Source organism: Tasmannia lanceolata, unplaced genomic scaffold (genome assembly GCF_043159265.1).
Source record: "Tasmannia lanceolata isolate RefF3 unplaced genomic scaffold, GAP_Taslan_0.1 ptg000008l, whole genome shotgun sequence".
NCBI classification, from domain to species: Eukaryota; Viridiplantae; Streptophyta; class Magnoliopsida; order Canellales; family Winteraceae; genus Tasmannia; species Tasmannia lanceolata.
This window is the reverse complement of record NW_027518685.1, coordinates 1,656,813-1,681,495: the sequence shown is the minus strand read 5'-3', so window position 1 is coordinate 1,681,495 and position 24,683 is coordinate 1,656,813. Positions and strand designations below refer to the sequence as shown.

The following is a 24,683-nucleotide window of genomic DNA, read 5'->3' as shown; positions in this document are numbered from 1 at the left end:
GAAAATCCCGATGACGGAAGGAAGTGCCTCTTGACATAGTTTTCGAGATTACTGTAGGAGTGGCTAGCCTTACCATAAAAAAATAACATATTTTATCTAAAAGTGAATCAAAATGTAGTCGAGTCCCTTGAATAATCTATACCTTCTTTGATAGAGTCCTTGGGAGTCTATTCCTCATTCATATTTGTTTTCTTTCAAGGTTAAAAAGTTGTATGGCACTGGAAGGAAGGGGTGTATACCTTCCAAAATGAAAGATCCTGGTTTAGGTATCCTACTCTGACAGACTGAATATGTCAAGTTTCATGCAGTTGGTAGGGGAAAGAGCGAACCTCACATAGTGGTCAATGAGAGGAGAAGTCTTTGAGCTTAGCCATTATCCCATCTTTATTCCAAAGAAAGAACCCATGCAAATCCAAAATTTCTTTATCTATCCTTGTTCTACTTTCCTTGAGACTCTTGTCATGGAAGTACAATACACTAGGGGCATCTTTTATGACTTGCGTCATAAAAGATATCAAGCATACAAAGGCAATCAGTGCCAGTGTTTACAACAAGTTGAAGTAAGAGAGATGCGAGCACGTCTTGAGCCAAATCTTTGAACTCTTCAGATGAGCCCTCTTTCTTAAAAGAGTCAAGTTCTAAAGAAAATCAATTTCCCCAGCGGAATCTAGAATTTGCTCCCACAATCGTCAAACCTTAGCAGAATGCTTTTCACTTGTTAAAGAAGGGTAAACACCTGAAAGCCCCGTCAAGTACTTAAGTCCGATCCTCAGCAAGGAACTCGTACTCCCATTTTTCTTAGCAAGAGACGTTTAATCCCAGAAAAATCAATTCTCCAATCAGTAAGTCTTCTGTGTAGGTCTTATGCATTCTTGGCTCTTCGTGGTCTACCATTCAAGTATACCATGGACCCTTGCTTCCCGAGTGGCTCTTCGTGATCTGCCCTTCAAGTTGTATCATGGACCCACTATCCATACTCATTCTATCCATCTCCAGTGCTTGTCATTATCCTTGTTCATTCTTGGCTCTTCATGGTCTACCGGTCAGGTACACCATGGACCCTTGCTCTATGAGTGGCTCTTTGTTATATATCCTTTAAGGTATATCATGGACCCACTATCCATGATCATTCCATTCATTCCCATTGCTTATCTTTGTTCCTATTGGGCTCTTTGTCGCTCATCGCTGCGGACCCCGGGTTTAATGCTTGGCTCTCCACGGTTTATTGTTGGGAACCCCCGATTCCTTTCCAGCTGGGCTCTTTGTGGTTGATTACCATGGACCTCAGATTTATTGCTAGGCTCTTCATGGTTTATTACCGTGGACCCTCGATTTTTGTCATCTTGGCTCTTCGTGGCATAATGCCACGGACTTTTGATATTCCCTGTGCGGCTTTTCATGGTTATTACTCTGGGCCCTCGATTTCCAGTTTCTTTTCAATTATAAAAAAATAAAAAAAATATAAAATCCTCATTGGAATTTGGAATTCAGATTTGCAATTTTCAAAATATAGGCAGAGTTTTTGGTTTACTTGTTTAAAGGGGCCAGTGCCCGCAAGATTTCATCAAATTTCTTTGAGTTGTACTTTGGGTAAAAGTCATGTTTTCCTAATCGCTTCTAGCTATGCTATGTTTTAACTATTTTTCATCCTCTCTGACCTCTAGGAGGTTATGTTAGGAGTGATCTGACCGTCATTTTCAGAATAAAAAAATTCGAGATATCATCACCCCATCCGGTATCGAAAGTTTGAGTCTCCTCAAACATTCTTTACCCGTTTTGTAATCCGGTAAAGAAAGTTTGAGTCTTCTCAAACATTCTTTACCCGTTTTGAAATCCGGTATTGAAAATTTGAGTCTTCTCAAATATTCTCTACCCGTCTTGTATTTCGGTATTGAAGGTTTGAGTCTTCTCAAACATTCTTTACCCGTTTTGAAATCCGGTATTGAAAATTTGAGTCTTCTCAAATATTCTCTACCCGTCTTGTATTTCGGTATTGAAGGTTTGAGTCTTCTCAAACATTCTTTACCCGTTTTGAAATCCGGTATTGAAAATTTGGGTCTTCTCAAATATTCTCTACCCGTCTTGTATTCCGGTATTGAAAGTTTGAGTCTTCTCAAACATTCGTTACCCGTTTTGAAATCCGGTATTGAAAATTTGGGTCTTCTCAAATATTCTCTACCCGTCTTGTATTCCGGTATTGAAAGTTTGAGTCTTCTCAAACATTCGTTACCCGTTTTGAAATCCGGTATTGAAAATTTGGGTCTTCTCAAATATTCTCTACCCGTCTTGTATTCCGGTATTGAAAGTTTGAGTCTTCTCAAACATTCTTTACCCGTTTTGAAATCCGGTATTGAAAATTTGAGTCTTCTCAAATATTCTCTACCCGTCTTGTATTTCGGTATTGAAGGTTTGAGTCTTCTCAAACATTCTTTACCCGTTTTGAAATCCGGTATTGAAAATTTGAGTCTTCTCAAATATTCTCTACCCGTCTTGTATTTCGGTATTGAAGGTTTGAGTCTTCTCAAACATTCTTTACCCGTTTTGAAATCCGGTATTGAAAATTTGGGTCTTCTCAAATATTCTCTACCCGTCTTGTATTCCGGTATTGAAAGTTTGAGTCTTCTCAAACATTCGTTACCCGTTTTGAAATCCGGTATTGAAAATTTGGGTCTTCTCAAATATTCTCTACCCGTCTTGTATTCCGGTATTGAAAGTTTGAGTCTTCTCAAACATTTTTTACCCGTTTTGAAATCCGGTATTGAAAATTTGAGTCTTCTCAAATATTCTTTACCCGTCTTGTATTCCGGTATTGAAAGTTTGAGTCTTCTCAAACGTTCTCTACCCGTTTTGTATTCCGGTATCGAAAGTTTGAATCTTCTCAAATATTTCTTTACCCGTTTTGAATGATCTGGCTCTCGATTCCAGGATAAAAACTCGATGTATCCGGTATTGAAAATGTGAGTCTTCTCAAATATTCTCTACCCGTCTTGTAATCCGGTATTGAAAGTTTGAGTCTTCTCAAACATTCTTTACCCGTTTTGAATGATCTGGCTCTCGATTCCAGGATAAAAACTCGATATATCATCATCCTTCCGGTATTGAAAGTTTGAGTCTTCTCAAACGTTCTCTACCCGTTTTGTATTCCGGTATCGAAAGTTTGAATCTTCTCAAATATTTCTTTACCCGTTTTGAATGATCTGGCTCTCGATTCCAGGATAAAAACTCGATGTATCCGGTATTGAAAATGTGAGTCTTCTCAAATATTCTCTACCCGTCTTGTAATCCGGTATTGAAAGTTTGAGTCTTCTCAAACATTCTCTACCCGTCTTGTATTCCGGTATTGATAATTTGAGTCTTCTCAAATATTTTTTACCCGTTTTAGCACCCGATAATTAGCCAAGTGATTCTTGGTTTAAATTGTCAATCAAAATCTTCATTCTTCAATGCAAGCACCGAGTTAAGAGTCAGTGAGAAGTTATCTCCCCTTTGCTTTTAGTCTTTGAGTTTCATAGTGTTACTTTGATATTTTACCTTTGTGAATACCATTTTAGAATCAAAACCCAAAAAAATTATTTTGTTTTGACAATCGGGTCGGCCAAAATGTGTTGTCTTGTCAGCTTTGCCAATCGTGTGACAAGCACACTCTGCCAAAGAGGGGCATCTGTAGACACCCCATTTTGACCGTGCCCTGCACCTCCATGTTTTATGCTTAACTTTCCCAAATCAGTGCGTTAGGGTCCCAAATTGCACCCTGAGCTAGCTTAGGGTCCCACCAAGGTCCCTGTGAAATTTCGTCAAGATCCGACCACGTTTGCCTAGCGAACGAGCTAAGTGTAGACACCCCATTTTGACAGGACCCTAAACCCGCGTATTCGAATGAAATCCCGAGGTCAGGCGGAAAATGAATGAATGTGGGGCCCGCTGATATGGGACCCGATTGTGTGGGGCCCGCTTGTGTGGAACCCGCTTGTGTGGGGCCCGCTGATGTGGGATCCGCTCGTGTGGGGCCCGCTCGTGTGGGACCCGCTTGTGTGGGGCCCGCTTGCGTGGGGCCCGCTTGTGTGGGGCCCGCTGTTTTGGGACCCGCTTATGTGGTCAAAGAGAGAATAAGGACAGTCATCATTTTCTTGGTTTTAAAAATGGGCGTAATGAGTAATTTTGGTTTTCGTATGGCATCCGATGCCATTTGAAAATTGTTTTTTATTTTTTTATTTATTTTTTTGCAAAATTTAAGGGAATTTGGGGGGGACAAGAGGGGGACAAAAAATTCTCATTTTCTCCCATCATGATGACTCATGATGGGTCTTCTGATCTCTCTCGCGAAGAAAACCAGGGAGAAGAAACCAAAAAAAAGAAAAAGAAAAGAAGGGAGAACGAGAGAGAGGACAGTGAAAAAAACCAGAGAAAGACCAAGGAAAAGAAAAAAAAGAAAAAAAAGAAAGAGGGAGAGAAAGAGAGAATTGCAGAGGGAGAGAGCTCATCATCTCCGGCAAATCCGCCGGAGATCCAACCTTCATCTCCTCTTCCCTCAACGGCCGCCACCACCGCCTTCTCCGGCAACCTCTACACCTCCAATCCTACGGCTTCCATTTTCTCCGGCCGTGTTCTGATCGTCTTCCCCCATTTTCCTCCGGCCTTTTCTGCAAATCTGAGATTCATTTTTTCCGATCTAAGCTCCGATCTGAGATCCTTCTCTGATACTTCTCCGATCCATCTCCGATTCATTTCCGATCCAAACCTTAGCTCCGATCGTCTTCTCCGATCTTTGTAAAAGAAGGTATTTCCCTTCATAATTCTTCTCATTTTATTTTTATATACTTTCAATGCTTATGCTTAGAACTGGAAATTTAAATCATGTTTTCTCTGGATGTTAGCTTTTCCTGTGTGATTTTTTTTTTTATTTTATTTTTTTTTATATACAAAGTTTATGTTTCAGTTGATTGTATTTGAGTAGATTTGAATAGGAATCTGGTTTTGTTGTTTTAATGGATGTTCCTAACAATTTGGTTAAAAATAATAATAAGAGAAAAACTACTGTGAAAGGAAGTCTTTGCTGGATTTTCTGAGATTTTGATTGTAATAATCCTAGTTATGGGGGCCCGTTTGTGTGGGGGCCCGTTTGTGTGGGGCCCGTTTGTGTGGGACCCGCTGGTGTGGGGCCCGCTGATGTGGGACCCGCTGTGTGTGGGACCCGTTTATATAGGACCCGCTGGTGTGGGGCCCGCTGGTGTGTGGCCCGCTTGTGTGGGGCCCGCTGGTGTGGGGCCCGCTGATGTGGGACCCGCTTGTGTGGGACCCGCTTGTGTGGGGCCTGCTGATGTGGGACCTGTTTTGTGTGGGACCCGTTTATGTAGGACCCGCTTGTGTGGGGCCTGCTGATGTGGGACCTGTTTTGTGTGGGACCTGTTTATGTAGGACCCGCTTGTGTGGGGCCCGCTGGTGTGGGGCCCGCTGATGTGGGACCCGTTTATATGGGACCCGCTTGTGTGGGGCCCGCTGATGTGGGACCCGTTTTGTGTGGGGCCCGCTGATGTGGGGTCCGTTTATGTAGGACCCGCTTGTGTGGGGCCCGCTGATGTGGGGTCCGCTGATGTGGGACCCGTTTGTGTGGGACCCGTTTGTGTGGGACCTGTTTATGTAGGGCCCGCTGATGTGGGACCCGCTGTGTGTGGGACCCGTTTATGTGGGACCCGCTTGCGTGGGGCCCGCTGATGTGGGACCCATTTGTGTGGGGTCCGCTGGTGTGGGACCCGCTGGTGTGGGACCCGCTAATGTGGAGCCCGCTTGTATTCAAAGAGATAAAAAGAACATCATCATTTTTTTTAGATTTTTGCATGATTTTTAAGCATTTAAATGATTTTAATTCATTATTAAATGTGTATGCTTAAAATCACGATCTGCATGAGTGTTTCAAATCCGTTTCGTCCCAAAATTTAATACGATGTTCTACTTGAATAGAGTAAAATAACTGTCAGATCGGATCGGACATTGGATCAAAGGTTTTCAAAAATTTGAGTGAAGAGTGGTATTTTATTTAAAATAAGGGTGAGTCTTAGCCTTGCTTCCCCCTTTGCAAGGGCAATGATAAGGTTACTTGGAGCCCATTTTTGTGTGTGTTTGGGAGACCCGCCCGGTCTCATTCTCTCGTTAGTCCTCTTTGTGTGCCGTTTGGTTTTGGGGAACACCCTACTCGGCTTGGCTTCATACCCCTACCCTTATGGGTATTGGGTTGCACATTTGTTGCACCCTACGGCTAGGTAGCTGTCCGGCCCGGCTGGGTGTTTCACCTTTGCTAAATATGCACAAGGTCTCTTATTCCTTTTAGACCCGCCCGGTCTCATTCTCTTGTTAAACCTCCTCTTTGTGCGCCGTTTGGTTTTGGGAGAACATCCTACTCGGCTTGGCTTCATACCCCTACCCTTATGGGTATTGGGTTGCACATTTGTTGCACCCTAGGGCTAGGTAGCTGTCCGGCCCGGCTGGGTGTTTTACCTTTGCCAAATATGCACAGGGTCTCTTATTCCTTTTTACGTCATTTGTGTCTCGGAGACAAGCCTCGTCTCATATAGAGAGTTTCCCCTTTAGGAGGCTTACCTAGCCTCATGTTAGAGTGGCCTCCCCTTTTAGAGTTGAGTCTTTAACTCGGTAGTGTTATTAGAGAGTCTCTGACTCATTTGTTCCCCCCCTTTAGTGTTGTTAGTTCGGAGTTTCTCCTTTAGAGTTGTTGATTACTTCGCTCTTATTGGAGACTAACTCAGTCTTATTAGAGCTTTGCTTGCTTGGGATCTTGGATCGTTTTCTCTCTTTTTGGGACACTATCTTTCTTGTTGTGGTTCGTCTCTTTGAGGCGTTAGTTGCTTATTCGGGGTTTCCCCTTTTGGATTTAGGGCTTTGCCCTAGTTTATGGTTGTTCTTGCGTGTTCCCTTTAAGATTGAAAACATTTAAAGATTCTGAGCATTGGAAAAGCTTTAAAATCCAAAAAAACATTTGAAAACTTTAAAAATATCAAAAAACATTTGAAAATATAAAAAACCTTAAAAAAAATCTAAAGTGTTGAGTGTTTCTTTTAGAAGCGTAGTTTGAGAGTTCGTTTCGAACTACGTTGGCTTGATCCTCTTCCACGAGGTACGTAGTGCAGCTTGAGATTCTTATCTCAAGTCCAGCCAAACTTTGTAAATAAAAAATGCTTTAACCCTTCAACTTTAAAACCTTGTTTTTAACAAAAATCTTCCTCTAGAGTTAGGAGTTTGGTCCTAGATAGAGAGTTTTAGAATTAGGATTTCGTCTTTGATCTGTTGTGTGCTTGTTTGTGTTTTAGAGTTAGGGGTTTGTCCTAGCTAGGAGTGCCTCCGTCCGGTTAGTTGGCGATTCACATCGCCGACTGATGACTAGGTCTTGGATACGTTAGCAATCCTATTGTTTTCCTTAGGGCACACAGCCTAGTTACACGTAGGTTATAGGAACCACCTGCATTAGCCTAGGGCTAGTCTGCATTTAGCTAGGACATATAGGGTGTCCTAAAATTCACAATTCACTGGAATTTAAATAATCGTACAATAAACTTTAATAACTAGTCCGGTCTTTTAGATCGAGTCTAGGATAGAGGTCTAGGTGTCTTAGGCATCCTAGCTTAGAATAGGTGCGAAGAACTACGTTGCCTTGATTCTCGTGGAGGCGGGGATACGTAGGCTTCTTTGGATGAATACCAGACCATCCGAGGACTCGGGCTAATAATTTAGAGTCTTAGGATTTGTTGGGTAGTTATTGTATTTCTTTTGATGTGTTTTCTTACTTTTTGTACTGATCCTATACCTTTAGCTATAGCTTGCATGTGTTTGCACATCAGAACTTAGACACCCATTAGGCTTGTCACTCATAACCTAGCTATGCTTAGGTGGCACATCTTTCATTTCATTTTATGCGCTTATTATATTATCATCAGGAAATGCATGCTTAGGTAGACGATTCCTGATGATTGTTCCCATTTCATATGATTTTTACCCAAACTTCTTTGGAGTTAATAATAAATGGCATAAGAGACCAAGTGTTCGCACTCGGGCGAATTGGGGGCGCCTAACCCCTTCCCCATTCGTAACCAGGCACGGACCCTTTGTATCTCTGGTTATCCATTGCAAACAGAGCATTTGTTTTGGTTCCATGGCTTGTCCATGGATGGCGACTCTGAGTTATTTTTAGATATATCTCGGTTTCGAGCCTCGGTTCCGGATCAAGATATATCTCTTTCTTTTTGTATCGCCACTCATGCTATGCAGTGAGGGTGGCATCCGTTTCGAGAGTTCCTTGGCAGAGCTCTCCTTCACATTGTGGAGATCTTAGAGGATTGCTGTGGGGACCTCGCGTCCCTCGCCGCACTCGTCCTCTCCGGATCGGGGTCCACAGATAATATCCGCTTGAAACAGATTCGGATAATATTCACTTTAAACGGATTCGGATGCGGACGGTAATCGAATTTCCGAATATCCATTTACACCCCTACCTCCGATAATAAATACTTCTCAAATCATAGGCTTTAGGATCATCTAACTAGCGACATTTATGGTTAGTTGGTCATGGCTCAACCACGACAGAGCCCAAAATGAATTGTTTAGATCATCCATTATTCAAGGGAAATAATAAAGGGAAATGTTATTAGCACTACTGTATTTTGATGAGGGCACTCCTCACTTTATTAGAAGTACGGTATGGCCTGCACCATAAGATGATCCAAACTGTCCATTAGATGGGCCACAGCCTAAATAGGTTGTGCCCCAAAAATCATTTCAATCGGTTGATCCAAACCCTCCGATCTATAGAGGGTTGATCCCAACCTATTTAAATGATTTTTGGGGAGGGTTAGGATCAATCTATGTAAATGATTTTTGGGGCACAACCTATTTAGCCTACGGCCCATCTAATGGACGGTTGGGATCATCCTGTGTTGCGGGCCATACCGTATTTTTTAATAAAGTGAGGAGTGCCCTCATTAAAAGACATTAGTGCTGATAACATTTCCCATTATGAACTCTGGGAAATATAACTAGCCACATTTGAGGTGGATGCGTGTGTACCACGTAAAACTTTGCCAAATAATAAAGTCGCTTTGGGCGATGCTCTATGGCCTATGGGTGTAAAATAATGAGCCCCATCCTATGCATGTGTTTGATTGGATGTGACTCATGTGACTAAGGGTGTCAATTTTGGCTCGGGCTCGGAAGCTCGGCTCGAATCCTTAATGAGCCGAGCCGAGCCGGCTGGCCAGGCTCGTTAAGCTTAACGAGCTGAACCCGAGTTAAGCCAGGCTCGGCTGGTTAAAGCTCGTTAAGAATTTAATATATTTAAATATATATATTATATATTAATATATACACTAAAAGGGTTGTTCCGGGTGAAAGGGGGAGGCAAAATATGTCACTTCTTTTTTGGAACCCCATTTGTTACTTGGACCACCCCCGTAGTGTAAAAAGAGTAGTCAAATTTCACTAGATAGGGCTGTCCAGGGAAGATGAGGGGTGTGAATTTAATATAACCCGAGCTCGATAAGGCTCGCGAGCCTGGCTGAGCCGAGCCGAGCTAAGCCCGAGCCTAGTTCGAGCCCGAGCTGAGCTTTTGAGCTTAACGAGCTGAGCCTGGCCAAGCTCGGCTCGTTTACACCCCTACATGTGACCCACCCTCCAAAACATGGTGTAAAATAGTGGGACCACCTTATGCATAGATTTGGGTGGAGACGGTAGGTAGGGGTGTAAACGAGCCGAGCTGAGCTTGGCCAGGCTCGGCTCGGCTCGGCTCGTTAAGCTCACAAGTGAGGCTCGGCTCGGTCAGGCTCGCGAGCGGCTCGCGAGCCTTACTGAGCTCGGGTTATATTATGTTCACACCCCTCATCTTCCCTGGACAGCCCTACTAGTGTAATTTGACTACTTTTTTTACACTATGGGGGGTGGTCCTAGTAACAAATGGGGTTCCAAAAATGAAGTGACATATTTTGCCCCCCCCCTTTCACTCCATGGACAACCCTTTTAATGTATATATTAATATATAATATATATATTTAAATATATTAAATTCTTAACGAGCCGAGCTCGAGCGAGCTTCCGAGCCCGAGCCAAAATTGACACCCTTAACGGTAGGCCTGCTCATCTATGTAAAATTGTGGGCCCATAAGGATTGGTTTGAGTGGAGATGGTAGGCCCTAGTGCCCTACCATGTTAAAACATTGAGTTGTAAAAAAAATGGGTAGACCCCACCGTTAATATGCATGAGAAGTCAAAAAGTCCATCGTAAAAAAGATTCCAGTAAAAATTTTCCAAGGTGTGGTGGCCGTCGTTAAAACAGGGGGCGCATCTATCACAACTTTCCTACCAGCCAACAGAGCCAGCCGTTTGTTTTTTCTAATAAAGAAGCGACAAGTGGTTTTTGTTTTTACATGAAAACTGGTGGGTCTCTCTAGAAGACCGCCCCCGGTTTCTCTCACTCGTCCATATCACTCTATAACAATCTTTATATATAAGCATCTATATCTCATCTTTAGTCTCAACACAAAACTTACACTTCTTTCTATTGAAATCACCCTTCCTTTGAAATCAAGACGAGCTGAAAAATTGCAGAGAGATGAGTTCAACAAGCAGAGCTTGGATGGTCGCTGCCAGTGTAGGAATTGTTGAGGCGTTGAAAGATCAAGGCTTCTGCAGATGGAATTACGTTATTAGATCTTTACATCAGCAGGCAAAGAAGAATATGGCCTCTTATACTCAAACACAGAGGCTCTCTCACTCCATCAATTCCTCTTCTTCTACTACTTTGGTATCTTCAAAGAGAAGAGTTGAAGATGAGAAACTCAAGAAATCGGAAGAGTCTCTGAGGAAAGTGATGTATTTGAGCTGTTGGGGACCCAACTGAAGAAGCAAAGCTTATGAAGAATTTGGGTTGTAAATATCAAATTGTTTCTGCTGCTCAAAATTATTTACTTGTTTGTTCACAAATATGTTAACTTTGTGACATGAGGCAAATGTTTATCTTTCACTTTGTGACATGAGGCAAATGTTTCTCTTTCTTTATGATTTCTTCCGTCATATGTCCTAATGCGTTCCGGTAGTTGTTCAGGGTACAAACTAGCTCAAATAAAACTGGCAAATTAAGCAAAATGGAGCAACATAGAGACTCGAGAGGAGGAGGTCGTTTTAATAAGAAAAAACAATTCATACCACAATTTCAATTTCGGCTGATTAGCTGTTACAAATCCATACAGGCTACCAATGGCGAAACTTCTCTTAGAAAAGATAAAGAAATTTTGTTGTGTGTTTAACATAGAAAAGTTTGACGGGCAAGAACAGATTCCATCGATCACTTGCAAAGTAATGAGAAAGATTATAAATTAGGCTACTGAAGGGGGGAGATAATTAAGTGGATCGATCCCATCTTCAAAGATGCCTCGAAGACGAATTATCGACAAACCAAATCAACTCCGAAGGTGAACCATGGCAAAAGGACCCAAAAAGAAGAAATAGCCCTCATGTTCCTTGCCTAAAATACTTCCAAAAATCCCAACATGTACCCATCAAGCTAGGACTCATCCTTTGAGTATTGACAACATTCACAACATATATTGGATTATTCGAAACCCATTGTTTTTCCCATTCCCCCTAGTTACTCTCTTTAGAGTGAGAAGAATTTGAATCACCTTAGATCGTTTGTTACTTTTGTTATGATACTCTAGGGTTACTTCAAAAGAATTGGGATCACCTGAGATCGTTTGTTTCTGTTGTTATGATCTCGGGATTAGCCGAAACTGAAATTTCAGCCGAAATCCCAAAATTTTGGCAGAAACTCGATAAAGACACAAATTTTCGAATTTTTGGGCCGAAATTTCTGAAATTTCGACCAAAATTGGTACGTTTCACCAATTTCAGTTTTGGCCTTGACCGAAATCCGAAACTTCGGTCCAAAATTTCGGATTTATGATGAAATTTAAAACCTTGCTCAGGATAGGGATGGATATCTTTTCTTCTTTTTTTTGATGGGCGAGCTGTGGTAATAGGGATGGATATTTGTGCTCTTGATTGTAATATCTTTCTGTTTTTTTTTATTAATACACTGCTACGGTTACCTAGCTTACCTATATATATATAAAAGGCTACTGATGTCCCCGCAACTTTGTTTTAATAATAGGGGGAACTCAACTTTTTACTAGTTTAATCAGCTGTCAAATGGTATTTCACTTCCTCGGTTCAATAATAGGGCGAATGGTATTTCACTGCTATGTTTTAAAAAAAGGCTACACTGCTACGGTTACCTAGCTTACCCTCAACTATGTTTTAATAATAGGGCGAACTCAACTTTTTACTAGTTTAATCAGCTGTCAAATGGTATTTCAATTCCCAAAAAACTCTTTGGGTATCCAGTTTAAAAGTCTAAAACAAAATGAGATTCGAAAATATGCCTATGTCCATTGTTCACTGTGGCCGTGTTTCGATTGCAAGAACGAAATTTTTGGGTAAAGATTTTTCTCTTGGAAAATTTTCTTGCTATGATTTAGAGTGAAGTAATAATTTAGAGGTTTATTAGTTGCTGTACCTAAAAATTGAATAGGTTGGATCAAGTTATTCTCCATGTGTAAAAAAAGTAAGAAATTTTTAGAAATATTTTTCCTTTCCAAACTTTTCAAGAAAATTCTTGCAATCCAAACCAACGGGGCCTTTTATGTGAAACATAATACAAGATGAAAACATGAATACCCAATCTTGTATCATGCATTACTGTCGTTCCCTCACCTTGAATAAGCAACTCAATCCCTTCCTCTCCCCTTGAGATTCTAGAGGAAACCCTCTCTAAAACTCACTTGTCCTTGTGTCATGTGTCTTCCATCATCTATAAGGTATGATGAACGAGTATTACCTTGTAGGCATAGTCCAACTAAGAATCTCATCACCAGGAAGAGATGCATCAACTTTACTCTAATCAAAAGTAGGAATCCAAACCCCAGCCACCTATAAAAAAAGTAGGAATCCTAGCTGGCTATCTCTAGTCGTTCTAATAAAATAACATAGACATACCTAATGGTCCTAATCCACTTCTAGTCAGATTAGAAAATTAGAAGGGCCTCCCATTCCTAATAATAAACAAAGTTGCACAAAATATTGGGTTATGCCTTAAGCCCTCAAGTAGGGTGGCTTTTCTACGGTGCATTTACACAAAATTGCACAAAATGTAGTTGGGGGACCTATGGATTATAGGTGTGAGTGCTAAACTTGGTTACCACGGTCCACCACTTGGGCCAAAGAGTCCTGAAAAAACTTCTGTGGTTTGTCATTAAAGAAGTGATTGATATGGTTTAATAAGATCCCTGAAGTCCATGGATCTTATTAAACCATATCAGACCATCAATTGAAATCTCCAAAAGATTCACATACTTCACATATACAAAACCTCTTCGAAAGAGCAGAGAAAACTCATCTATGTAAATAAAATTGGCTCATTTTTTATTTATCAAACTAAAACTGTACAAATTTTTGCTTTGAGGGATATTCCGCCCCAAATTCTCTGTCTTCTTTCAAAACCCCATATGGGTATACTTCAGTTGGGTCCCCAACAGCTCAGATACATCACTTTTCCGAGCGATTCTTCTGATTGCTTGAGTTTTTCATCTCCATCTCTTCTCTTTGAAGATGACAAAGTAGCAGAAGGAGAGGAATCAAGGGAGCGAGACAGTCTCTGCGCTTGCCTATATGACCCAATACTCTTCTTTGCTTGTTGATGTACAGATCTGATAGTGTAATTCCATCTGCAGAAACCTTGATCTTTCAATGCCTCAATAGCTCCAACACTTGCAGCCACGATCCAAGCTCTGCTTGTAGAACTCATTTTTCTTATGTAAATTATTTGTCAGGATTTATGGTATTGAAAAGAAGGGGATTTTCTGAGCAGATAAGAAACTGGTTTGAGTTAGATGAATACAAGCAGAGTGGGAGAAAGTTATATATAAAGAGACGGGGACTCAAAAACCGGATGAGTTTTTCAGCGGGGAGTTGATGGTTTTAAGAAAGCGGGATTCTGGTTTTCCCACATACCAGCGCCTTGTTTTGTCTTCTTTGCAGGAAAATGCTAAAATAGAGAGGCACGTTTTCGTCCTCTCTACAAGGCACCTAGCTGGCTCCACTTTTGCCACTTTTGAATAATCAGATTTATTGATCTTAATTCCACTTCAGCCTCCTTTACGTGATCAAGTCCATTGATCCAATCAAAGATCACAATTCCAGCCAAATGTCCTTGAAGATCACAACTATGTTTTAATCTTAGGCCTATGATCCATTAAGTTTGTTTAGACATGTTATGAAAATTTATAATTTAGTCTCTACATTATGTAAGGGCTACTGATGTTGGCACTACCATGTTTTGATAATTGCACTATCTCATATTTTCATTTATTATTTAAACAGCTGTCCAAAAAACTCAAAAGCCAATTAAAAAAGAAGAAAAAGACAAGCTGAGTTTGTGAAATTATTAAAATTTAATAGTGCCAATATCCGTAGGCTATGTAAATACAAAACACTAGGGAAATGATACCTTCTCTCCCTTTTCTTCTCGGGCCCATCATTTTGTAGTGTAAAAAAAGGTAGTCGACCAGTTCTAAATACACTAAAAGGTGTGGCCCCGCGAAGAAAAGGGGTTGAATAAACCACTTCACAAAAATATTACTAAGGCTCCATTTCTTCTGAGGTAAAAATGGATGTAAAATTTGTTTTATGTTCATTTTTACAACAAAAAACAAAATTTACGTCGAATGAAACACGGAGCCTAAGTGATTTACAACAGCAAAAAAAAACTTTGTGTCAATAAATAACAATTGTACAGTTCTTAATTGTGACTTACAAGACTTAAAATAAGGCATACATGTGAAGGTTCTTAGAAATTATCACTTGTCGGTCCGGTTTATGAATCTCGGGTTCAAAAGATGGACCCGGCCAGGGATAATTACTTGAGTATGGTATGGTTCTGGAAAAGCAGACCCGACCCAAGTTGCATCCCGCTTAAGATGGTTTAGGCATATCCAACGTAGGCCTTTAGATGTTCCAGTGAGAAGATGTGACTCGTGCCAAGTTGATGGATTAAAAAGAAGTGGGGGCAGACCGAAAACAACTTCAGTAAAAACAGTGAGGAAAGACTTGAGGGCTAGGAACATAACAGAAAACATGAGCTTGAATAGGATATAATGGAAGAAAGTGAACTAGGTAGACGAAGCCAACTAGTGTCAGGATTAGACTTAGTCAATATGAGCCAGCTAGATCTTTTCATTAGCTGACCCCAACTAGTTTGGGACAGAGGCTTAGTTGAGTTGTTGAGTTTATTAAGTGCAAGTTTACAATTATGCCCCCTGATTTCCACCTGTAAAATTCTATCTGATCAATTCTTCTTCCTCAGTGAGAGTGGGCTTTGGTTTCCTTCTGTGATTGAATCTCCATAGGATGGATCTCCAGATCCATGCTGTACAAGAGCACGAAAATAACAGGTGGTTTATTGATTCTGGTTCTGCTTTACAGAGAAGACATCTGGTATCCACTTGGATCCCAATGAGCTAGAGTCTATCTTTTGTTGCCAACTTGTAATTAAGCACCAGGCATGCATTGAACCCATGTTTGGGTATATGTCCCTTGAACCAAACAGTTCTGTACCAAGGAACTTTCAAAATTTTCTTTCGAACCTGGTTCCATGGTGATTTCATTGTGCGGATGCCATCCGGGCACGGTTTCTAGACAAGGGTGTTTTCTTTCTTACCAGAAAATGATGTTGTCTGAAGTATCTTCTTGAGTTCTGATAGCCAAGGGTTATCAAATATAGCATCCCATTTCTCATTTATACACAGATGGTCCACAAAAATTCTCGGAGGGGAAGAGGTGAGTATAGTGGACTAAATAGGTCCGTTTGGGTGCCATGGGTCCTTCCAAAAGTCTATGCCTTCCCATTTCCAATATTATAACAGATGTTTTCAGTGGCTATTTTCCTGCAGTTGAAAATTCCCCTAGCTGCTGCTGAACAATTTGAGGGGATTTTAGAGGTCCATAGGCTTCCCTTCTTTTGATATTTTCGATTAAACCATTCTGTCCAGGGGAAAGAGAGGGATTGAGCACCCTCCATAGGCTTTTTATTTGAGCTGCTTTATTCAGATCTTTGGGGAATTCTCATTCCAACCCCTCCTTCCTCCTTCGGCCTACAAAGGATGTTTCAAGCAATGAGGTGGTTCTTTTTAATCAGAGAAGGTCCACTCCAAACAAAGTTTCTGATGATGGCATCGATCTCATTTAGAGTCTCCTTTGGAATGGAAAAGGCAAGGGACCAGTAGATTTGGAAGCTATGGAGGACTTTGGGAGTGCTCTATATGCCATTTGGCTGGAGAGAAATAACAGGTTATATGGGGGGACCCCAACCCACAAAATCACCATCCTAAGGAACATCCTTAGCCAGGTCTGAGTAAGAACTCTTCACAACAATCTAATGGACTCCGCAACGACCAGAAATAGACTCATTGCTGAAAACATAAATCTGCCTATTATCCACAGGGTGAAACATACTAAAACAGTTCAATGACAGAAACCAGATGATGGTTGGATGAAGCTTAACACTGATGCCTCAGTTATGGAAGAAGGTGCGGGCATAGGGGCTGTCATTCGAGATCCGGAAGGAGCAGCAATTGTAGCCTTCTCTCATATTATTAACAAAGACAGCATCCACTTGTTAGAATTGGATGCCATCTATCATGTGCTACATCAGGTAGTATCCAAGAACCTCAAAAAAATATGGGTTGAATCTGACTCCATGATGGCGGTGAAGACTATTGAAGGCCATTTCCCTTGCCCCTGGAAAAGAGCTAGTACGGTAGAAAAGATGAAAAATTAGCTTTCAAAATGTGAAACATGTAAGATATCTCATATCTGGAGGGAAGGAAATGGGGCAGCAGACTACCTATCCAAACGGAGACTACCTATCCAAATGGAATTGCCTTATTAAAGGTGAACAATGTGATAATTTCCCTGATGATTTTTCTCCCATTCTTTGTAATGATGCCTCTGACACTCTATACCCGAGAGTGTAATTCATTCTTATTTTGTTCTTAATATATCTGGTAGGAGTCTGCCTAACCCCACTTTGCTCATCAAAAGAAAAAAAGTTCACAATTATTCCATGAAGAATGCTAAGTAGAAAACAAATGCCCACAAATACACCCCAAATAAGCATAAAGGTATCTACTCACCCCTAGATTTTTGGGTTTAAAACGATGGACAAAACTAATTGATGGTAAGTTCACTCTTTGAAATGAATGGTACGTAGAGGCATCAAAACAAACAGAGAATTGGCAGATTAGGTCAATACGTATAAAGAATGATGAATTTTCATTCTTTATTCATTTGCGATTGCAAGCTAGCTTAGAATTTCCTAGGAAAAATCAGAAAAAAGCTCATATAAGAAAACAAAATCGGAACGGATCTTCCATAAATATCTTCATTTATCTAACAAACAATTGTACAAAATTTTGGTTTTTGGGATTTTCACACCCAAATTCTCTTTCTTTTTCTAAAATTCCATCTTGGTTTTTCTTCAGTTGGGTCCCCAACAGCTCAAATACATCACTTTCCTTAGCGACTCTTCTGATTGCTTTAGTTTCTCATCTCCAACTCTTCTCGTTGAAGATGCCAAAGTAGCAGAAGGAGAGGAATCAAGGGAGCGAGACAGTCTCTGCGCTTGCCTATATGACCCAATACTCTTCTTTGCTTGTTGGTGTACAGATCTGATAGTGTAATTCCATCTGCAGAAACCTTGATCTTTCAATGCCTCAATAGCTCCAACACTTGCAGCCACGATCCAAGCTCTGCTTGTAGAACTCATTTTTCTTATGTAAATTATTTGTCAGGATTTGTGGTATTGAAAAGAAGGGGATTTTCTGAGCAGATAAGAAACTGGTTTGAGTTAGATGAATACAAGCAGAGTGGGAGAAAGTTATATATAAAGAGACGGGGACTCAAAAACCGGATGAGTTTTTCAGCGGGGAGTTGATGGTTTTAAGAAAGCGGGATTCTGGTTTTCCCACATACCAGCGCCTTGTTTTGTCTTCTTTGCAGGAAAATGCTAAAATAGAGAGGCACGTTTTCGTCCTCTCTACAAGGCACCTAGCTGGCTCCACTTTTGCCACTTTTGAATAATCAGATTTATTGATCTTAATTCCACTTCAGCCTCCTTTACGTGATCAAGTCCATTGATCCAATCAAAGATCACAATTCCAGCCAAATGTCCTTGAAGATCACAACTATGTTTTAATCTTAGGCCTATGATCCATTAAGTTTGTTTAGACATGTTATGAAAATTTATAATTTAGTCTCTACATTATGTAAGGGCTACTGATGTTGGCACTACCATGTTTTGATAATTGCACTATCTCATATTTTCATTTATTATTTAAACAGCTGTCCAAAAAACTCAAAAGCCAATTAAAAAAGAAGAAAAAGACAAGCTGAGTTTGTGAAATTATTAAAATTTAATAGTGCCAATATCCGTAGGCTATGTAAATACAAAACACTAGGGAAATGATACCTTCTCTCCCTTTTCTTCTCGGGCCCATCATTTTGTAGTGTAAAAAAAGGTAGTCGACCAGTTCTAAATACACTAAAAGGTGTGGCCCCGCGAAGAAAAGGGGTTGAATAAACCACTTCACAAAAATATTACTAAGGCTCCATTTCTTCTGAGGTAAAAATGGATGTAAAATTTGTTTTATGTTCATTTTTACAACAAAAAACAAAATTTACGTCGAATGAAACACGGAGCCTAAGTGATTTACAACAGCAAAAAAAAACTTTGTGTCAATAAATAACAATTGTACAGTTCTTAATTGTGACTTACAAGACTTAAAATAAGGCATACATGTGAAGGTTCTTAGAAATTATCACTTGTCGGTCCGGTTTATGAATCTCGGGTTCAAAAGATGGACCCGGCCAGGGATAATTACTTGAGTATGGTATGGTTCTGGAAAAGCAGACCCGACCCAAGTTGCATCCCGCTTAAGATGGTTTAGGCATATCCAACGTAGGCCTTTAGATGTTCCAGTGAGAAGATGTGACTCGTGCCAAGTTGATGGATTAAAAAGAAGTGGGGGCAGACCGAAAACAACTTCAGTAAAAACAGTGAGGAAAGACTTGAGGGCTAGGAACATAACAGAAAACATGAGCTTGAATAGGATAGAATGGAAGAAAGTGAACTAGGTAGACGAAGCCAACTAGTGTCAGGATTAGACTTAGTCAATATGAGCCAGCTAGATCTTTTCATTAGCTGACCCCAACTAGTTTGGGACAGAGGCTTAGTTGAGTTGTTGAGTTTATTAAGTGCAAGTTTACAATTATGCCCCCTAATTTCCACCTGTAAAATTCTATCTGATCCATTCTTCTTCCTCAGTGAGAGTGGGCTTTGGTTTCCTTCTGTGATTGAATCTCCATAGGATGGATCTCCAGATCCATGCTGTACAAGAGCACGAAAAGAACAGGTGGTTTATTGATTCTGGTTCTGCTTTACAGAGAAGACATCTGGTATCCACTTGGATCCCAATGAGCTGGAGTCTATCTTTTGTTGCCAACTTGTAATTAAGCACCAGGCATGAATTGAACCCATGTTTGGGTATATGTCCCTTGAACCAAACAGTTCTGTACCAAGGAACTTTCAAAATTTTCTTTCGAACCTGGTTCCATGGTGATTTCATTGTGAGGATGCCATCCGGGCACGGTTTCCAGACAAGGGTGTTTTCTTTCTTACCAGAAAATGATGTTGTCTGAAGTATCATCTTGAGTTATGATAGCCAAGGGTTATCAAATATAGCATCTCATTTCTCATTTATACACAGATGGTCCACAATAATTCTCGGAGGGGAGGAGGTGAGTATAGTGGAGGTCTGGTTCTGAATGGGTCCGTTTGGGTGCCATGGGTACTTCCAAAAGTCTATGCCCTTCCCATTTCCAATATTATAACAGATGTTTTCAGTGGCTATTTTCCTGCAGTTGAAAATTCCCCTAGATGCTCCTGAACAATTTGAGGGGATTTTAGAGGTCCATAGGCTTCCCTTCTTTTGATATTTTCGATTAAACCATTCTGTCCAGGGGAAAGAGAGGGATTGAGCACCCTCCATAGGCTTTTTATTTGAGCTGCTTTGTTCAGATCTTGGGGAATTCTCATTCCAACCCCTCCTTCCTCCTTCGGCCTACAAAGGATGTTCCAAGCAATGAGGTGGTTCTTTTTAATCAGAGAAGGTCCACTCCAAACGAAGTTTCTGATGATGGCATCGATCTCATTTAGAGTCTCCTTTGGAATGGAAAAGGCAAGGGACCAGTAGATTTGGAAGCTATGGAGGACTTTGGGAGTGCTCTATATGCCATTTGGCTGGAGAGAAATAACAGGTTATATGGGGGGACCCCAACCCACAAAATCACCATCCTAAGGAACATCCTTAGCCAGGTCTGAGTAAGAACTCTTCACAACAATCTAATGGACTCCGCAATGACCAGAAATAGACTCATTGCTGAAAACATGAATCTGCCTATTATCCACAGGGTGAAACATACTAAAACAGTTCAATGACAGAAACCAGATGATGGTTGGATGAAGCTTAACACTGATGCCCCAGTTATGGAAGAAGGTGCGGGCATAGGGGGTGTCATTCGAGATCCGGAAGGAGCAGCAATTGTAGCCATCTCTCATAGTATTAACAAAGACAGCATCCACTTGTTAGAATTGGATGCCATCTATCATGTGCTACATCAGGTAGTATCCAAGTACCTCAAAAAAATATGGGTCGAATCTAACTCCATGATGGTGGTGAAGACTGTTGAAGGCCATTTCCCTTGCCCCTGGAAAAGAGCTAGTACGGTAGAAAATATGAAAAATTAGCTTTCAAAATGTGAAACATGGAAGATATCTCATACCTGGAGGGAAGGAAATGGGGCAGCAGACTACCTATCCAAATGGAATTGCCCTATTAAAGGTGAACAATATCAAAGGTGAACAATGTGATAATTTCCTTGATGATTTTTCTCTCATTCTTTGTAATGATGCCTCTGGCACTCTATAACCGAGAGTATAATTCATTCTTATGTTGTCCTTAATATATCTGGTAGGAGTCTGCCTACGCCACTTTGCTCATCAAAAAATAAAAAGTTTACAATTATGCCATGAAGAATGCTAGTAGAAAACAAATGCCCACAAATACAACCCAAATAAGCATAAAAGTATCTACTCACCCCTAGATTTTTGGGTTTAAAACGATGGACAAAACTAATTGATGGTAAGTTCACTCTTTGAAATGAAAGGTACGTAGAGGCATCAAAACAAACAGAGAATTGGCAGATTAAGTCAATACGTATAAAGAATGATGGATTTTCATTCTTTATTCATTTGCGATTGCAAGCTAGCTTAGAATTTCCTAGGAAAAATCAGAAAAAGCTCATATAAGAAAACAAAATCGGAACGGATCTTCCATAAATATATTTCATTTATCTAACAAACAATTGTACAAAATTTTGGTTTTTGAGATTTTCCCACCCAGATTCTCTTTCTTTTTCTAAAATTCCATCTTGGTTTTTCTTCAGTTGGGTCCTCAACAGCTCAAATACATCACTTTCCTCAGCGACTCTTCTGATTGCTTGAGTTTCTCATCTCCATCTCTTCTCTTTGAAGATGCCAAAGTAGCAGAAGGAGAGGAATCAAGGGAGCGAGACAGTCTCTGCGCTTGCCTATATGACCCAATACTCTTCTTTGCTTGTTGGTGTACAGATCTGATAGTGTAATTCCATCTGCAGAAACCTTGATCTTTCAATGCCTCAATGGCTCCAACACTTGCAGCCACGATCCAAGCTCTGCTTGTAGAACTCATTTTTCCTATGTAAATTGTTTCTCTGGATTTATGGTAATGAAAAGAAGGGGATTTTCAGTAGGTAAGGAACAGGTTTGCGTTGTTATTTATAAAGAGAGATGACTCAAAAACCGGATGAGTAGCTGGTTTTAAAAAAGCGGGGTTCTGGTTTTACCACATACCAGCGGCTTTTTTGTCTTCTTTGCGGGGAAAATGCTAAAAACAGAGATGCTCCGTTTTCGACCTCTCTACAAGACACCTACCTCCACTTCTGCCACGTTTACATAATCAGATTCATTGATCTGACTTCTACTTCTGCCTCCTTTACATGATCAAGTCCATTAATCCAATTAGAAATCGCAGTTCCAGCCAAATGTCTTTCAATATACCTTGATGAGATGATCTTAGGCCTATGATCCATTAAGTTTGTTTAGACATGTTATGAAAAATTATAATTTAATTTCTACACTATGTAAGGGCTCACTACCATGGTTTGATAATTGCACTAACTCATCTTTTCATTTATTATTTAAACAGCTGTCCAGGGTTATTTCAGTTCCCAAAAAACTCTTAAAGCTAGTTAAAAAAATTAAAAGACAAGCTGAGTTTGTGAAATTATTAAAACTTAATAGTGCCAATATTAGTAGCCTATGTAAATACAAAACAATAGGGAAATGATACATTCTCCCCCTTTTCTTCTCGGAGCCATTACTTTGTAGTGTAAAAAGAGTGGTCGACCGGTTTAAAATATCCTAGAGGGGGGCCCGGGAAGAAGGGGGTGAATATAGCACTTCACCAAAATATTACTAAGGCTCTGTTTTTTTCGAGGTAAAAATGGATGTAAAATATGGTTTATGTTCATTTGTACAAAAAAAAAACAAAATTTGTGTCCAATTTTTATGTAGAATGAAACGGAGCCTAAGTGATTTAGGGAAGAAGAATAAAAAAACTTGGTGTCAATAAATAACAATTGAAAACAGTTCTTAATTGTGACTTAGAAGACTTAAAAGAAGACATATATACATGAGAAGGTTTTGAGATCAAGATGAAAAGTACGTAAACTTAAAGAGTAAACCAAAGAATTAATTCCATAGAATTAAACAATTTACTAAATATTTTTTGACTTTTCATAATTTAGTCATGAAGTTAAGGTATAAAGTATATGGTGTAGTCCGTATAGTCATGTATTTGTCAAAATGTACTGCACCGCTTACACCATAGGAAGATCCAAACTGTCCACTTGATGGGCCCCGTAACAAGGTTGTGCCCAAAAAATCTCCATAGATCGGAGGGTTGGGATCATCCTATGGAATTTTTTTATGCAGCACCCTATTTATGTTGTGGACCATCAAATGGACGGTTTAAGCACTTGATAACTTAAATTTAAAGAATTTTGGTGTGAATATTCATTGTTGTCTTCAATCTTTGAAGTCACTATCCGAATGTAGACATCCCGGCCCAAAAAACTATCACTTGTTGGTCCGGTTTATGAATTTCAGGTTCAAAAGATGGGCCCGACCAGAGATAATTTCTCAAGTAGGGTATGGTTTTGGAAAACCCGACCCGAGTTGTAGGCTGCTTAAAATGGTTTAGGCATATCCAACGTAGGCCTTTCGATGTTCCAGTGAGAAGAAGTGACTTGTGCCAAGTTGATGGAGTAAAAAGAGGTAGGCCAAACTGAAAACAACTTCGGTAGAAGTAGTGAGGCCAAGGAAAGACTTGAGGGCTAGGAACATAACAGAGAACATAACATTCGAAATGATAGAATGGAAGAAAATGATCCATGTAGACGAACCCAACTAGTGTCAAGATTAGACTTAGTTAATATGAGCCAGGTAGATCCTTTCACCTTCTTTAGGAAAATTTTCTAAAGGATTCATTAGCTGACCCCAAGTAAGGCTTAGTTGAGTTGAGTAGAGTTGTTGAGTTTATTAAGTGCAAGTTTACAATTATGCCATGAAGAATGGAAGCAACAAAACAAATGCCCACAAATACACCCCAAATCTACTCACCCCTAGATTTTTGGGTTTAGAAAGACGGACAAAATTAAATGCTTGGAGTGGGCCTGATTTACAAAAGAACCATATATCATCCTATTGCTTGGGGTACCCTTTGTCGACCGTGGGACGGGCATTCGAACCCCCTATGATATTAATCGTGCTAATCAGCTTCGGTGCTTGTGGAGTATCTTGAATAAGTCTGAGAATCCTTGGGTTGAGTCGTTCCACTGAAAATACCTCTGAGGCCGTAACTTCTGGGTGATTAAACCTCCGAAAAACTTATCTTGGGGGGCAAGGGGGATCTTTCGAAGTAGGGAAATTGCAAAGGAGAACATTTGTTACACAATCGGGAATGGGAAAGGAATTGATTTCTGGACGCAGCCCTGGCACCCTGATGGACCCATAACTTCTCAAATATCCCCTGACGAACCCTTAACTTTTCAAACATCCTTAGGGACTGTGATTTCATTTATCCCCCCTAAATTCAACGGTTGATCAGTTCATTGTTAATGGGAAATGGGATAATATATTTGATAACCCATGGCTCGAGGAACTGAAAACTATCCTGGATTCTTCCCTCGTTGTTCCTGGAGGAGCTAATACTCCTGTTTGGAAGCCATGTATTGATGGTCTGTTCACAATGAAATCAGCATTGATATGATTTGTAAGGATGCCAATGGCTCTACCTATCCCCCCGAATGTAATTCCCATTTCTTTGATTCTTAATATAATTCTGGTAGGGGTCCTACCTAAACCCAGCTTGCCTATAAAAAAAAAAACTAAATGATTGTAAGTTCACTCTTTGAAATGA

The 24,683-nt window shown here is 40.3% G+C and overlaps 4 protein-coding genes across 4 annotated transcripts; 1 reads left to right on the top strand and 3 right to left on the bottom strand.

The window, feature by feature from the left end:
- The first annotated feature begins 10,510 nt into the window (after positions 1-10,510).
- LOC143882522 (uncharacterized) lies at positions 10,511-11,025 on the top strand. The gene has a single exon (XM_077386004.1). The coding sequence runs from the start codon at positions 10,607-10,609 to the stop codon at positions 10,892-10,894; it is 288 nt and encodes a 95-aa protein (XP_077242119.1). The 5' UTR covers positions 10,511-10,606; the 3' UTR covers positions 10,895-11,025.
- Positions 11,026-13,452: 2,427 nt separating this feature from the next.
- On the bottom strand, positions 13,453-14,046 carry LOC143882521 (uncharacterized). The gene has a single exon (XM_077386003.1). The coding sequence runs from the start codon at positions 13,853-13,855 to the stop codon at positions 13,568-13,570; it is 288 nt and encodes a 95-aa protein (XP_077242118.1). The 5' UTR covers positions 13,856-14,046; the 3' UTR covers positions 13,453-13,567.
- Positions 14,047-17,449: 3,403 nt separating this feature from the next.
- Positions 17,450-18,079, bottom strand: LOC143882520 (uncharacterized). Its single transcript, XM_077386002.1, has one exon. It carries the CDS (start codon positions 17,870-17,872, stop codon positions 17,585-17,587), a length of 288 nt encoding a protein of 95 aa, XP_077242117.1. The 5' UTR covers positions 17,873-18,079; the 3' UTR covers positions 17,450-17,584.
- A 3,415-nt stretch (positions 18,080-21,494) lies between these two features.
- LOC143883880 (uncharacterized) lies at positions 21,495-22,034 on the bottom strand. The gene has a single exon (XM_077387197.1). It carries the CDS (start codon positions 21,891-21,893, stop codon positions 21,618-21,620), a length of 276 nt encoding a protein of 91 aa, XP_077243312.1. The 5' UTR covers positions 21,894-22,034; the 3' UTR covers positions 21,495-21,617.
- Between the last annotated feature and the right edge of the window lie 2,649 nt (positions 22,035-24,683).

Excerpts from the sequence above, each read along its gene's own strand:
- LOC143882522 (XM_077386004.1), top strand. The coding sequence starts at position 10,607 with ATGAGTTCAACAAGCAGAGCTTGGATGGTCGCTGCCAGTGTAGGAATT.
- LOC143882521 (XM_077386003.1), bottom strand. The coding sequence starts at position 13,855 with ATGAGTTCTACAAGCAGAGCTTGGATCGTGGCTGCAAGTGTTGGAGCT.
- LOC143882520 (XM_077386002.1), bottom strand. The coding sequence starts at position 17,872 with ATGAGTTCTACAAGCAGAGCTTGGATCGTGGCTGCAAGTGTTGGAGCT.
- LOC143883880 (XM_077387197.1), bottom strand. The coding sequence starts at position 21,893 with ATGAGTTCTACAAGCAGAGCTTGGATCGTGGCTGCAAGTGTTGGAGCC.